This window comes from Artemia franciscana, chromosome 1 (assembly GCF_032884065.1).
Source record: "Artemia franciscana chromosome 1, ASM3288406v1, whole genome shotgun sequence".
Classification (NCBI taxonomy): Eukaryota; Metazoa; Arthropoda; class Branchiopoda; order Anostraca; family Artemiidae; genus Artemia; species Artemia franciscana.
The window spans coordinates 65,062,677-65,077,078 of NC_088863.1; the positions used below are offsets into that span (position 1 = coordinate 65,062,677).

Sequence of the window (14,402 nt, forward strand, 5' to 3'; positions counted from 1 at the left end):
ACCCCTCCCCCCACTATCCCAAAGAGGGCGGATCCGTTCCGGTTATGTCAATTGTGTATCTAGGACTTTACGTTATTTTTTCTTGTTTTCAGAATTAGAATCAGAATTAGTTTTCAGAATAGAGCGGATCCGTTCCAATCATGTAAATCACGTATCTAAGACTTGTGCTTATTTTTCCCACCAAGTTTCATCCTGATCCCTCCACGCTAAGTGTTTCCAAGTTTTAGGTTTCCCCATCCCAACCCCCCCCCCCCAATGTCATCAGATCTGTTCGGGATTTAGAATAAGAGCTCTAAGACACGATATCCTTCTAAACATCATATTTCTTGAGAACCGATCACCCCTTCGTAAGTTAAAAATACCTCATTTTTTCTAGTTTTTCAAAATTAACCCCCCCCCAACTACCCCAAAGAGAGCGGATCCATTTTGGTTATATAAATCATGTATCTAGGACTTTTGCTTATTTTTCCCCACCAAGTTTCATCCCAATCCCTCCACTCTAAGTGTTTTCCAAGATTTTAGGTTTCCCCCCTCCAGCTCCCCCCAATGTAATCAGATCCAGTCAGAATATAAAATAAGAGCTCTGAGACACGATATCATTCCAAACATGAAATTTCATTAAGATCCCATCACCTGCTCAGAAGTTAAAAATACTTCTATTTTTCTATTTTTTTTTTCAGATTAACCGGCCCCCCACTTCCCCCAGATGGTCAAATCGGAAAAACGACTATTTCTTATTTAATCTAGATCAGTCCCTCATACGCTTGCCAAATTTCAAATTTCATCGTCCTAGCTTACCTGAAAGTGCCTAAAGTAGCAAAACCAGGACCGACAGACAGACAGACCGACAGAATTTGCGATTGCTATATGTCACTCGGTTAATACCAAGTGCCATAAAAACAAAATATATCACAATAAAGATTAAGATTAGAAGACAAATTTAAATATGATAGAATATAGGAACTTTTATTTTACGTTTGATAAAAATATAGTCAAGTCAAATTAATCATGTGATATCTGATTGCCTCCAAGGAAAATATAATTTCCCATAAAGCTATCTTTCTGTGAATGATAACCGAAAGGAGCAATTGAATACACACCGATTTTTTATCCAATTAAAATATCTGATTGTTCATCATGACGTAAAACCAATGATAAACCCAAAAATTATACTAATACGTAAGTTATATCTTTCAAAGGGTGTGCCATAAAACATGTCTGGTTGTTACTGAATTTTATAATATTGTGATTAAAATAAAATTATAAATTCTGGGAAAAAGTAGAAAAAGAAGTTTTTTGGCCGAAAGAGATGTGTCAAACATTATGCTTCGAATTACCTTAATTGAAAGTTTAATAGCTAGATTTCTTTGTTTCATCCTATTAAAAGAACAATCAGTTCACAGTAGACTGGCAAATCAACCCCCATCTCCAAAAGAAAATCCTACCTGTGTGTTTATCCGTCCGCACAAATAATTTTCTACACACGTGAAAATGTCTGCAAAACAAGGGTTCTTAAAATACTTGAGGGCTAGTTCAAAAATCGGAAGAACTTATTTTAGAGCAGTAAGTAGAATAGGGAAGAAAGGTATTAAAGGAGAAATAAATTTTGAATGAAAACTAAACAGCAGCTATTATTATCAAAGTACGACTGTTTTCATTTTGTTTCTCTAATCTCTGCCCCTCTTAGTTTTTCACAAGTGAAGTACTCATGTAGCACAATGTTTTAAGAAGAATTAAAATAGTGTCAAACAAGACCTACTGGCCAGGGGCATGTCTTCATACACCCATCTCCTTCTTTTATCACAAGATATAGTGCAATTAAAGTACTTCCTGACTTCTAGAAGAAGCTCATAAGACAGGTTTCGTTTGTTAAATAATCCTTCAACTCGTATAGGTAGAAAAACTGGCATTGCGGAAGTGTTCCAAATACTTTGGTCACTGACTTAATGTTAAAAATCAAGTCAAAAAATACAATTTATTTAATTTTTAAATAAACAAGTGAAAATCCAGTCCACTTAAAGTAATAAACAACAAAGAGGGATAAAACTCCACAAAAAAAACCTACACCGAGACTGCGGCCAGTAGAGAGGAAAGACTAAAATAACGCGGATATCTCGCCTGTATCCAAACTAGGGGTGCTCAGCACAAGATAGAAGAAACAAGAGCTAAGAGTTGCTAAATTGTGCTAAATTAATGTTAATTTTTTAAATATTAAATTAAATAAATTGTGCTAAAATGTGCTTTTTCTTTCTTATCCTATGCCGCGAATTTGCTTTTCTCACACCGTGAAACTATTCGATGTCCTTATTTGGACTTGGGCTAGATAGTAAAAATTTTACAATTATAAAGGAAGGGTGAAGTTGCAAAATGAATAGAGGAAGAATACAAATGGAACTAGCTAGAGAGAAAGCCAGGAAAGGTAAGAGAAAATTGACTGATTCTTATTCTGGTTCCTTTTTTTTGCCTTTTCAATGTTGCTATAACATTAGACATTAGACCATTTAGGTATTGTGCTTTCCTTTGATATTGTGAATTTCATCAGGTCCCTTTTGGTGCAATCTGGTCAGTCACGTCGGTTCATTCCCAGGTAGAGCAGTCAACCACAAATCCCTGATTTTTGGATATCCTATGCCAAACGCTAGATATATCTAACATTTGGCATAGCCTGTGCCTAACCCTGAACAGCCAGTGCCTAACCCTGGACAAACGCTGGATACATGTTGGCACCCTAACCCTGACCTATCTCACAATGGGTGAAATGTGATTGGTTCACTTTTGAGCTTCAGTCACATCATCAATACTTTATTGGCAACAGGTATCTAACGTTTGAATAGGGTATCCAGTGTTTGGAATAGGCCAGCATTTGGCATATGGTATCCAGCGTCAACAAAGGCTATGCCAATTGCTAGATATATCCAACCTTTTGAAAGAAAATCCAATAATCAGGGATTTGTTGCAGACTGGGGTAGATTAACTAAATGTTTGGTAGCTACCATCCCTGAGCTATCGCCACCACTGGCACTGTGCCCACTGGAACTGAGGGATTCTATTTTAGAGCATCTGATCTACTATTACAATATTATCTGACCTTTCCACTAATACTGATAAAATCTTACTGGTTACACACCATCTCTTAGGTCAAACTTTAAATCATCCCTTCTGCCAGTTCACTACCTTTACAGTGGGGAATATGAAATAGTCGATGTGACTACTAAAATGTGCCGGAAAACTGTATTACTGGTGGACACTGGCGTTAATAGGTTTACATGAGCCATGAAAGCTCGGATGTTGTAAAAGTTAGTGAGATTGTAGCTTGTAGCTGTAAGAACTTCAGTCTAAATATTTTTTAGAGTAGGGCTTATTAATTTACAAATCCATTAGTAGTTTACAAGTTTTCTAGACTTCCTGGATATAAGTCGTCTAAACTTCCTAGATTCTGTCCGTTTATTTTATAGAGTTTGTAGTATTAAGTGAACTTAATTGGCTGAATATTTGCAGCATATAAATAGTAAACACATAGCAATACAGTATTGTCAACACCTGTGATTCAGTGACATCAGATTTCAGATGACATCAGTGACGAGGCAACCTTTAAATCTGGCAACAACTTAAAACAACACAAAAAGCTGATTTTATTTAACTCATTGTTTTTGCTGTTATCGGAGCTTCAACATAAGATTTAACTTCTCTAGAAAAACAGTACTCATGTATAACATTGCTGTAGCAATTTCTTTTTTTCCAGGTTCGGCTGTGACAACAAATACTGACAACAAATCGGACTGCAACTCTAACACAAATTATTTGAGTCACCCAGAAACCCTAGTAATTTACTCAGGAGAGTTGGGAGGAATGTTATGAGCCATGACAACAGAAGCTGGCAGCTCGTTTGAAACGAATGAAACCCATGCAGATTCGCATTTGACGTTAAAGACTAGTCTTGATCTGGAAATGATGCAGTGCATTTCTGACGCTCCTCATGTGTCAGATATTCCTATTCTGAATCTTGACGTGCTTTTCCAAACTAATGAGCAAGGCTCTACTGCATATCTCTCTGCGCTTAACGATTCTCCCTTAGGTGCAAGCGAAACTACCATTCAGGATGAATCCGAGAACTTTTGTAAGCTAGGCATTACTGGTGCTGCATCTACTTTTGAACTTAGTGGAATAAAAGAGAATGGAAACCCCTCTGCTAATGAACGTAGCAGAAAAGAAAAGAATGGGAACACCTCTGCTAATGAAATGAGTGGAACAGAAGATAATATGAATACCTCTGCTAATAAACTTAGTGGAATAGAGGAAAATGACAGTGCTGCTGGTGAGCCTAGTGTAACAGAAGAAAGTCCTACTGCCCAGGGAAAGAAGAGGAAAAGAAAACCTTCCAGCTGGAAAAGATACATAGCAAAGAAGATGTTGAATGCTGGCATGAAACACATTAGTAGCAAAGGAAAGACTGTGCCAGAAAGGGTTATGAAAGGGCCTTGTGAGTACAGGATGAAGTGCTATGAAAGAATTCCGGAAGACTCGAATAACCATATTCAGGTCTTCCTGGGAATTGGGTTATATTAATAGACAAAGAGACTAAATACTTCAGCAAGTCAGTCAAGCCAAAAAAAAACGTTCTCTATTCTGTAAGAGTGATAATGATAACCATGAAAAAGGAGCAGAGGGAGAGAACAGTGACACTGAGAAAGCAGAGAGGAGGGTGTTTTCAGTAGTGTATTCCTTGTGCATTAATGAGGAGAACCTGAGAAATTCTGTCGGCTGTTTTTCGAAAATACACTAAGAATTTCTGAACAGATGGTGAAAACTGCGTTGAGGAAAAAAGTTCCTGGCACGGTAGCAGCGAAAATGGATGAAAGAGGTCTAAAAGAGGAATCCCGCAGATTCACCGATATGAGAGAACTTAAATCACACAGGAAGCATATAAAACTATTGCAAAAAGCCCCAAGCATTTACTGCAGAGCTAGATACAAATATCAGTATTTGGAAGATGGGATCAAGAGTCATGCTCAGCTTTATAAACTATCGAGAGTGGTGCCAGGAAAACAATAGACAAGCTGCAAGATCCAACAAATACAGAGAAATTTTTCAGCATGAGTTCAATCTCATGACCAATGTGACAAGTGTGTTGCGATGGAAAATGCTAGCCGTCAGATAAAAGAACAGTTGACTATACAGCATAGTGAGCAAATCAAAAATAAGGAAGAAAGTAGATAGTTTATAGCAGAGGAACAAGAGAGAGGAAAGATGGACCCTTAAAGTATTATCATAGCGTGCTTTGACTTGCAAAAGGTCCTACAGTTTCCGCGTGGAGAAATTTCTTCTTATTACTTTAAGTCAAAACTTGACTGTTACAATCTCAGTATCTATAACTGCATTACTCATGAGGGAAACTGCTACATGTGGCATACATGCACTGCTTGAAGAGGCTCGTCGGAAATCGGGAGTTGTGTTTACTGCTTTATTTGACCAAGGTAGAGTAAGGAGCAAAATAATTCGCTTTCATAAGTAACAATTGCGGAGGACCAAACAAGAACAAGTTTCCCTTTTTTCCCTTTATTTACACTGTGCCAGTAAATTTAAGATAGTAGTTACTCACATGTATCTTGAAACTGGGCACACCCAAAATCAAAACGATTCGGTCCATGCTGTCATCGAGAAATTTGCTAAGAACCAAACAGTGTATGTGCCTTCTCAGTTGTTTCAGACAGCAAAAAGTGCATGTTTGAAGAATCCTTACAAAGTAAAGGAAATGGGAATGTCCGATTTCTATGATCTTGATAAGCAATGTACAGAGACCAGTGATAATTTTAACGTTGATATCAACGGGGTTAAAGTGAACTTCATAGAAATCCAAGTGTTTAAAGTTGATTACACATTGCCTGACATGTTTAGTATGCAGACCAGCTGAGCAGCTGAAAACATCAAGATTACTAAAACAATCTGGAGGTCAAGAAGGGGGAAAGCTTCAGCGAAGAAGTGAACTGGGCCGTCCAATTTACAAAAGCTGTATTCTGGTCCAGTTCCTATTTGCAAAAGAGTGTACCACAACATTCAAGGTCTTTGTAAAAAAAAATTGATTCCTGAAGCTTACCAAAAGTTTTTTAGAGACCTTCCGTTCGATTGTTTAAAAGAAGGTTCTGTGGAGTCAGATGATTCTGACTAACTTTGTTTTATTTTACACTTTTGATACTTCAAATAGTAATTTTTCATTTTCATACTTTGAATATGAATTAAAATAATGTATGGTCAAATATTTAATATAATACGTACATAGGATGGACTGTGCATTCCTTCAGCAGGGCTTCTCAGATCTATAACTATCCTATGTCCAAAAATGGGACTTAGGATTGTCTCATTCTGATATAGATAATATGACTACCATCCTATATCCAGCTTTTTTGACGTTCTGACCTACGTAGGTCAAAAATATCTTCACTAATACATAGCCAAGACAAATGAAACTCTACAGTTCGTTTGTTCCCCTATAACCTCTTTTTAAAGTAATGAAAAAATGATCTTAAAAACTTCAAATAGCTCTCCTGAAAAATAGCAGTTTTCGACGTAGGATAGTTTGATTCGTAGCTCATTTGGAGGTCGGATAGCTTGAATCGTAGCATATTTGGAGGTCGGATAGTTTGAATCGATGCCCATTTGGAGGTAGGATAGTTTCATTCCAGTGTAGCAAATGGCACCTTGTTGAAGTGTGTCAAAGATAAACGTATCATAACATTTTAGACTAAAATCAAAGCGGTAGCTGCGACAAGAAGCGTCAAAAAATATAATTTGAACAATAGCATACTGAGTGACGCAGAGTGCAAACATCAATTACAAAAGAAATTGGTAGAAGCGAGGGTGATGATTTATCTGATTTTTGACAAAAGTCCTATGAAGACTTCCTTAGAACACAAATATATAGTACTACAATAATAGTTTAATGAGTTGACCTTGGTGAAGATAACCCATCATTGCACTAAAGTTCCAATAATTCAAAACCTAGTTTTAATCTGATATGGTTTTAAAAAATACTCTCTAAATTTCTGTAATGTACAGTCTGTAAACATTGCCTGATACCGCATATAATATTTTTTTTTTGATGATGATTTATTATATCTTGATTCCATTAAAAATGTACTTGATTCATTCACAAGAGATAAGATCCATACACAAATTATAAGCAATTTAGAATTTACTCACCCAGGCTACAGAAGCAAGTCCCCTTTTTGGAGCATTTCCATGCATTTTTGATTCTAAACTCTGTAAAACAGAAGCTTCGTGCTCTGTAATATGTTCCAAATCTGCCTGTATATGAATATGGCCTAGATCTGAAAGATTTGAAGTAAATTAAATTGCTTCAGATATTTAAACAAAAAAAATTTGAAATTACTATTAAACGGGGCAAAATAAAGATTTTTAAAAAAAGAAAATATAACATAAAAATTAGGTTGATTGCCTTTGCGAGTTTTCCATTATGCATTATTACATTGAACATACTGTTGTTTTTTTCAAACGTCCTCTTTGAGATCAAATAATTGAGCAGGACCCAAGAATACAAACAAGCAGTCATAATAATTATTTTGTTGTTTATACTTAAATTTTATAATATTGGTCTGAATAAAAGTCAAAGAGCAAGAATCTTGGAAGTCCAACTTTGCACTTTATAATATGTTAAGTTTTTGTTTTTATATTTCATTGCACTTTTTTTCTTATATTATTTTCACCAATTTTTCCTCCACTCTTCCCTACCAAATTGAAAATATATACGGGCATGCAATGGAGTTCTAATTTCAAAACGATTTGGAAATTGAATTCTAGAGTATTAGTTATATACTGCGTCACGGGAAAGGAGCATTTTTAGGGAAGAATGAGGTTGAGTTTTGGTTCCCTCCAAAATTTTGATTTACAGTTTCCCATACAGTTTATTTAGTTTCGCTTAGTCTGCCATTTTTTATTTGATAATTTTTGTCTCAAAATATTAACTATTGTGTAGATCCCTACATAGGAAGTTGAGGTTAGGGGTGAATTTGTTTCCTTAAGCCCTTATTCGAATCGCTCGTCAATTTCAATGAAAAATATGTAAATCAATTTTCTTTTTGATTGCTTGGCTGATTGTATGATTGGATGGCCAAACTTATTGATAAAATCATTTTTAGGAGGACTATGTGTTCAAAGTTGCTATATTAACATTAACTGTCATGTTAACTTCTCCCATCATTTTCAAACTACTGTTATGATAAAATCATTGTAGCGATAAAAAAAAAAAGGAGAGAAAAGAATCTTTCAATGCCGTATACGCACAAAGTGAGTTTCCTTCCTGCTCAATTTGGAGGACTCTAATTGTACTGCATAGTTTTTTTTTTAACCTCGTCATTGCGATACTGATTTTTTCATTTTAATCTGGTTCCATTAGATAGTGTAGTCATACTTATTCAAAATTCCTTTAGATTTATTTTGCTTTAAGGTTTTTCTGTTCAGATTAACTAAAATAGTAGTCATGACTCCTGAATAAGCCTCTGCTGGAATTTTTTTTTTGTCAAAGACAGATTTCTTGTTATGGGGTGATTTTAAACTTTCTTTCACTAGGGCCATGGCTTACTGACTATTTAGTGCCTTGATAATATCTATATATATAAAAATAAGTTGTCTGTGGATGGATGGATGGATGGATCTGTGGATGGATGTGTCAGGTGACGTCACCTGAAAAAACTGGATCACGTGACGTCAAAACTGAAAAAACTAAAAAAAGGCAAAAACTACAAAAAAAACTAAAAACTAATAAAAAAAATAAAAAAGCTAAAAAACTAAAAAAAATATAAAGGTAAAAACCAATAAAAAACTAAAAAAAAAACTGAAAAAACTAAAAAAAGGCAAAAACTACAAAAAAAAACTAAAAACTAATAAAAAAAGTAAAAAAGCTAAAAAACTAAAAAAACTAAAAAAACTAAAAAAAGGTAAAAAACTAAAAAAAATAAAAAATAAAAAAAAACTAAAAAAAAGGAAAAAACTGAAAAATAAGCTAAAATAAAGGTAAAAACCAATAAAAAACTAAAAAAAAAAAGGAAAAAACTAATAAATGACGACACTCAAAGAGAAAGCGACCAGGACAAAAAACTAAAAAAAAAGGCAAAAACTACAAAAAAACTAAAAACTAATAAAAAAAATAAAAAAGCTAAAAAACTAAAAAAACTAAAAAAAGGTAAAAAACTAAAAAAACTAAAAACTAAAAAAAAACTAAAAAAGGTAAAAACTAAAAGAACTAAAAAAGAAAAAAATAAATGACGACACTCAAAGAGAAAGCGACCAGGACAAAAGGAATGTTCGATTAGCAATCAACAAAGCACCGGGACACAGGGAGTATAAATGACGACCAGGACACAAGTAAAAAAAAAAATTAACAAAACTAAAAAGAAGGTAAAAACTACAAAAAAACTAAAAAGAAAAAAAAACTAAAAACTAATAAAAAAACTAAAAAATCTAAAAATCTAAATAAACTAAAAAAGAAAAAAAAAGGAAAAAAATAAAGGAGAAAAACAAAACTAAAAAACGAATGTATATACAGACCGGTACACCGGGATACAAATGACGACCGGGACACAGGGAATATAAATAACGACCGGGACACAGGGACACAACTACAACGGGGACACCGGGGGAAACAGGGGGATATAAATGACGACCGGGACAAAAAAACTAAAAAGAAATAAAAACTAAAAACTAATAAAAAAAACTAAAAAATCTAAAAATCTAAATAAGCTAAAAAAGAAAAAAAAAGGAAAAAAATAAAGGAGAAAAACAAAACTAAAAAACGAATGTATATACAGACCGGGACACCGGGATACAAATGATGACCGGGACCCGGGACACAGGGAATATAAATGACGACCGGGACACAGGGACACAACTACAACGGGGACACCGGGGGAAACAGGGGGATAACCTGACAATCTATTTATATGCAAAGACAATGGGACAGCAAAGAATGTTGTATATTCGCAAGTTTTACGTAGTTAAAACCATATATATATATATATATCTATATTCACAGGTGGGACATAGGGACACAACTACAATGGTGCGTAACTATTATGGCGCGTAACGACTTACGCGCGCGGGGGGGCTTGGGGGGGGCGCGAAGCGCCCCCACCAACTAGGTGTTGGGGTGGCGCGAAGCGCCACCCCAACAGCTAGTATATCTATATAAATAAAAATAAGTTGTCTGTCTGTCTGTGGATGGATCAGGTGACGTCACCTGAAAAAACTGGATCACGTGACGTCAAAACTGAAAAAACTAAAAAAGGCAAAAACTACAAAAAAAACTAAAAACTAATAAAAAAAATAAAAAAGCTAAAAAACTAAAAAAACTAAAAAAAGGCAAAAACTACAAAAAAAACTAAAAACTAATAAAAAAGCTAAAAAACTAAAAAAACTAAAAAAAGGCAAAAACTACAAAAAAAACTAAAAACTAATAAAAAAAATAAAAAAGCTAAAAAACTAAAAAAACTAAAAAAACTAAAAAAAAGGTAAAAAACGAAAAAAACTAAAAACTAAAAAAAACTAAAAAAAAAGGAAAAAACTGAAAAATAAGCTAAAATAAAGGTAAAAACCAATAAAAAACTAAAAAAAAACTGAAAAAACTAAAAAAAGGCAAAAACTACAAAAAAAAACTAAAAACTAATAAAAAAAGTAAAAAAGCTAAAAAACTAAAAAAACTAAAAAAACTAAAAAAAGGTAAAAAACTAAAAAAAATAAAAAATAAAAAAAACTAAAAAAAAGGAAAAAACTGAAAAATAAGCTAAAATAAAGGTAAAAACCAATAAAAAACTAAAAAGAAAAAAAGGAAAAAACTAAAAAAAATTTTCATCTAAAAAACTAAAAAAAACTAAAAAAGGTAAAAACTAAAAGAACTAAAAAAGAAAAAAATAAATGACGAAACTCAAAGAGAAAGCGACCAGGACAAAAGGAATGTTCGATTAGCAATCAACAAAGCACCGGGACACAGGGAGTATAAATGACGACCAGGACATAAGTAAAAAAAAAAAACTATCTATATATATAAAAATAAGTTGTCTGTGGATCTGTGGATCGTGGATCAGGTGACGTCACCTGAAAAAACTGGATCAGGTGACGTCAAAACTGAAAAAACTAAAAAAAGGCAAAAACTACAAAAAATACTAAAAACTAATAAAAAAAATAAAAAAGCTAAAAAACTAAAAAAACTAAAAAAAGGCAAAAACTGCAAAAAAAACTAAAAACTAATAAAAAAGCTAAAAAACTAAAAAAACTAAAAAAAGGCAAAAACTACAAAAAAAACTAAAAACTAATAAAAAAAATAAAAAAGCTAAAAAACTAAAAAAACTAAAAAAACTAAAAAAAGGTAAAAAACTAAAAAAACTAAAAACTAAAAAAACTAAAAAAAGGAAAAAACTGAAAAATAAGCTAAAATAAAGGTAAAAACCAATAAAAAACTAAAAAAAAAACTGAAAAAACTAAAAAAAGGCAAAAACTACAAAAAAACTAAAAACTAATAAAAAAAGTAAAAAAGCTAAAAAACTAAAAAAACTAAAAAAACTAAAAAAACTAAAAAAAGGTAAAAAACTAAAAAAAATAAAAAATAAAAAAAAAACTAAAAAAAAAGGAAAAAACTGAAAAATAAGCTAACATAAAGGTAAAAACCAATAAAAAACTAAAAAGAAAAAAGGGAAAAAACTAAAAAAAATTTTCATCTAAAAAACTAAAAAAAACTAAAAAAGGTAAAAACTAAAAGAACTAAAAAAGAAAAAAATAAATGACGACACTCAAAGAGAAAGCAACCAGGACAAAAGGAATGTTCGATTAGCAATCAACAAAGCACCGGGACACAGGGAGTATAAATGACGACCAGGACATAAGTAAAAAAAAAAATTAACAAAACTAAAAAGAAGTTAAAAACTACAAAAAAAATAAAAAGAAAAAAAAAATAAAAACTAATAAAAAAACTAAAAAATCTAAAAATCTAAATTAACTAAAAAAGAAAAAAAAAGGAAAAAAATAAAGGAGAAAAACAAAACTAAAAAACGAATGTATATACAGACCGGTACACCGGGATACAAATGACGACCGGGACACAGGGAATATAAATGACGACCGGGACACAGGGACACAACTACAACGGGGACACCGGGGGAAACAGGGGGATATAAATGACGACCGGGACAAAAAAACTAAAAAGAAAAAAAAAACTAAAAACTAATAAAAAAACTAAAAAATCTAAAAATCTAAATAAGCTAAAAAAGAAAAAAAAAGGAAAAAAATAAAGGAGAAAAACAAAACTAAAAAACGAATATATATACAGACCGGGACACCGGGATACAAATGACGACCGGGACACAGGGAATATAAATGACGACCGGGACACAGGGACACAACTACAACGGGGACACCGGGGGAAACAGGGGGATGTAAATGACGACCGGGACACCGGGACAGCGAATGGTCGATTAGCAATCACCATCAACAAAGCTCAAGGGCAATCATTAGAATCATGAGGTATAGATCTGAATACAGATTGTTTTCCCATGGACCTTTATATGTTGCATGTTCAAGAGTCGGTAAACCTGACAATCTATTTATATGCAAAGACAATGGGACAGCAAAGAATGTTGTATATTCGCAAGTTTTACGTAGTTAAAACCATATATATATATATATATATATATATATATATATATATATATATATATATATATATATATATATATATATATATATATCTATCTATATTCACAGGTGGGACATAGGGACACAACTACAATGGCGCGTAACTATTATGGCGCGTAACGACTTACGCGCGCGGGGGGCTTGGGGGGGCGCGGAGCGCCCCCACCAACTAGGTGTTGGGGTGGCGCGAAGCGCCACCCCAACAGCTAGTATATATATATATATATATATATATATATATATATATATATATATATATATATATATATATATATATATATATATATATATATATGTATATATATAAAAGTGACCGGGACACAAGGAATGTTCGATTAACAATCACCATCAACAAAGCACCGGGACACAAACGACAACCGGGACACAGAGAATACAAATGACGACCAGAACACTCAAAGAGAAATTACATACCGGGACACCAGAACACAAATGACGACCGGGACAAAAATGACGACAGGGACAAAAATGACGACCGGGACACAGGGAATATAAATGATGACCACGACACTCAAAGAGAAATTACAGACTGGGACACCGGGACACAAATGACGACCGGGACACAGGGAAACAACAACAATGGGGACTCCGGGGGCCACAGGGGTATATATAAATGACGACAGGGACACAGGGAATGTTCGATTAGCAATCACCATCAACAAAGCTCAAGGGCAATCATTAGAATAATGAGGTATAGATCTGAATACAAATTGTTTTTCTCATGGGCAATTATATGTTGCATGTTCAAGAGTCGGTAAACCTGACAATCTATTTATATCACAGACAATGGGACAGCCAAGAAGGTTGTACATTTGCAAGTTTTATGTAGTTAAAAATATATATATATATATATATATATATATATATATATATATATACTAGCTGTTGGGGTGGCGCTTCGCGCCAGGCAACACCTAGTTGGTGGGTGGCGCTTCGCAGCCCCCCCCCCCCCCGCGAGCGTAAGTCGTTACGGGCCATATTAGTTATGCGCCATTGTAGTTTTGTCCCTATGTAGTTGTGTGCATATAAATAGATTGTCAGGTTTACCGACTCTTGAACATGCAACATATAATGGTCCATGGGAAAACAATCCGTATTCAGATTTATACCTCATGATTCTAATTATTGCCCTTGAGCTTTGTTGATGGTGATTGCTAATCGACCATTCCCTGTGTCGCCGTCGTCATTTATATATCCCCCTGTGCCCCCCGGCGTCCCCGTATAGTTGTGTCCCTGGGTCCCAGTCGTCATTTATATTCCCTGTGTCCCGGCCGTCATTTGTGTCCCGGTGTCCCAGTCTGTGATTTCTCTTTGAGTGTCCCGGGCGTCATTTATATTCCTTGTGTCCTGGTGTCCCGGTCGTCATTTGTGTCCCAGTTTCCCGGTCTGTATATACATTCGTTTTTGAATTTTTAGTTTTTTTAGTTTTTTACCTTTTTTTAGTTTTTTAGTTATACATCATGATTCTAATGATTGCCCTTGAGCTTTGTTGATGGTGATTGCTAATCGAACATTCCCTGTGTCCCTGTCGTCATTTATATATCCCCCTGTGCCCCCCGGCGTCCCCGTTGTAGTTGTGTCCCTGTGTCCCGGTCGTCATTTATATTCCCTATGTCCCGGTCGTCATTTGTATCCCGGTGTCCCGGTCTGTATATACATTAGTTTTTGAAATGGTATATGATGAAATA

The 14,402-nt window shown here is 34.1% G+C and overlaps 1 protein-coding gene across 1 annotated transcript in view; it reads right to left on the bottom strand.

Moving 5' to 3' along the window:
• The window catches only part of LOC136032931 (uncharacterized), an 84,503-nt gene that overhangs the window by 21,285 nt on the left and 48,816 nt on the right, over window positions 1-14,402 (bottom strand). The window contains exon 4 of the mRNA XM_065713403.1: window positions 7,198-7,325. Coding sequence (XP_065569475.1) covers window positions 7,198-7,325 — 128 coding nt within the window. The remainder of the gene's footprint in view (window positions 1-7,197; window positions 7,326-14,402) is intronic.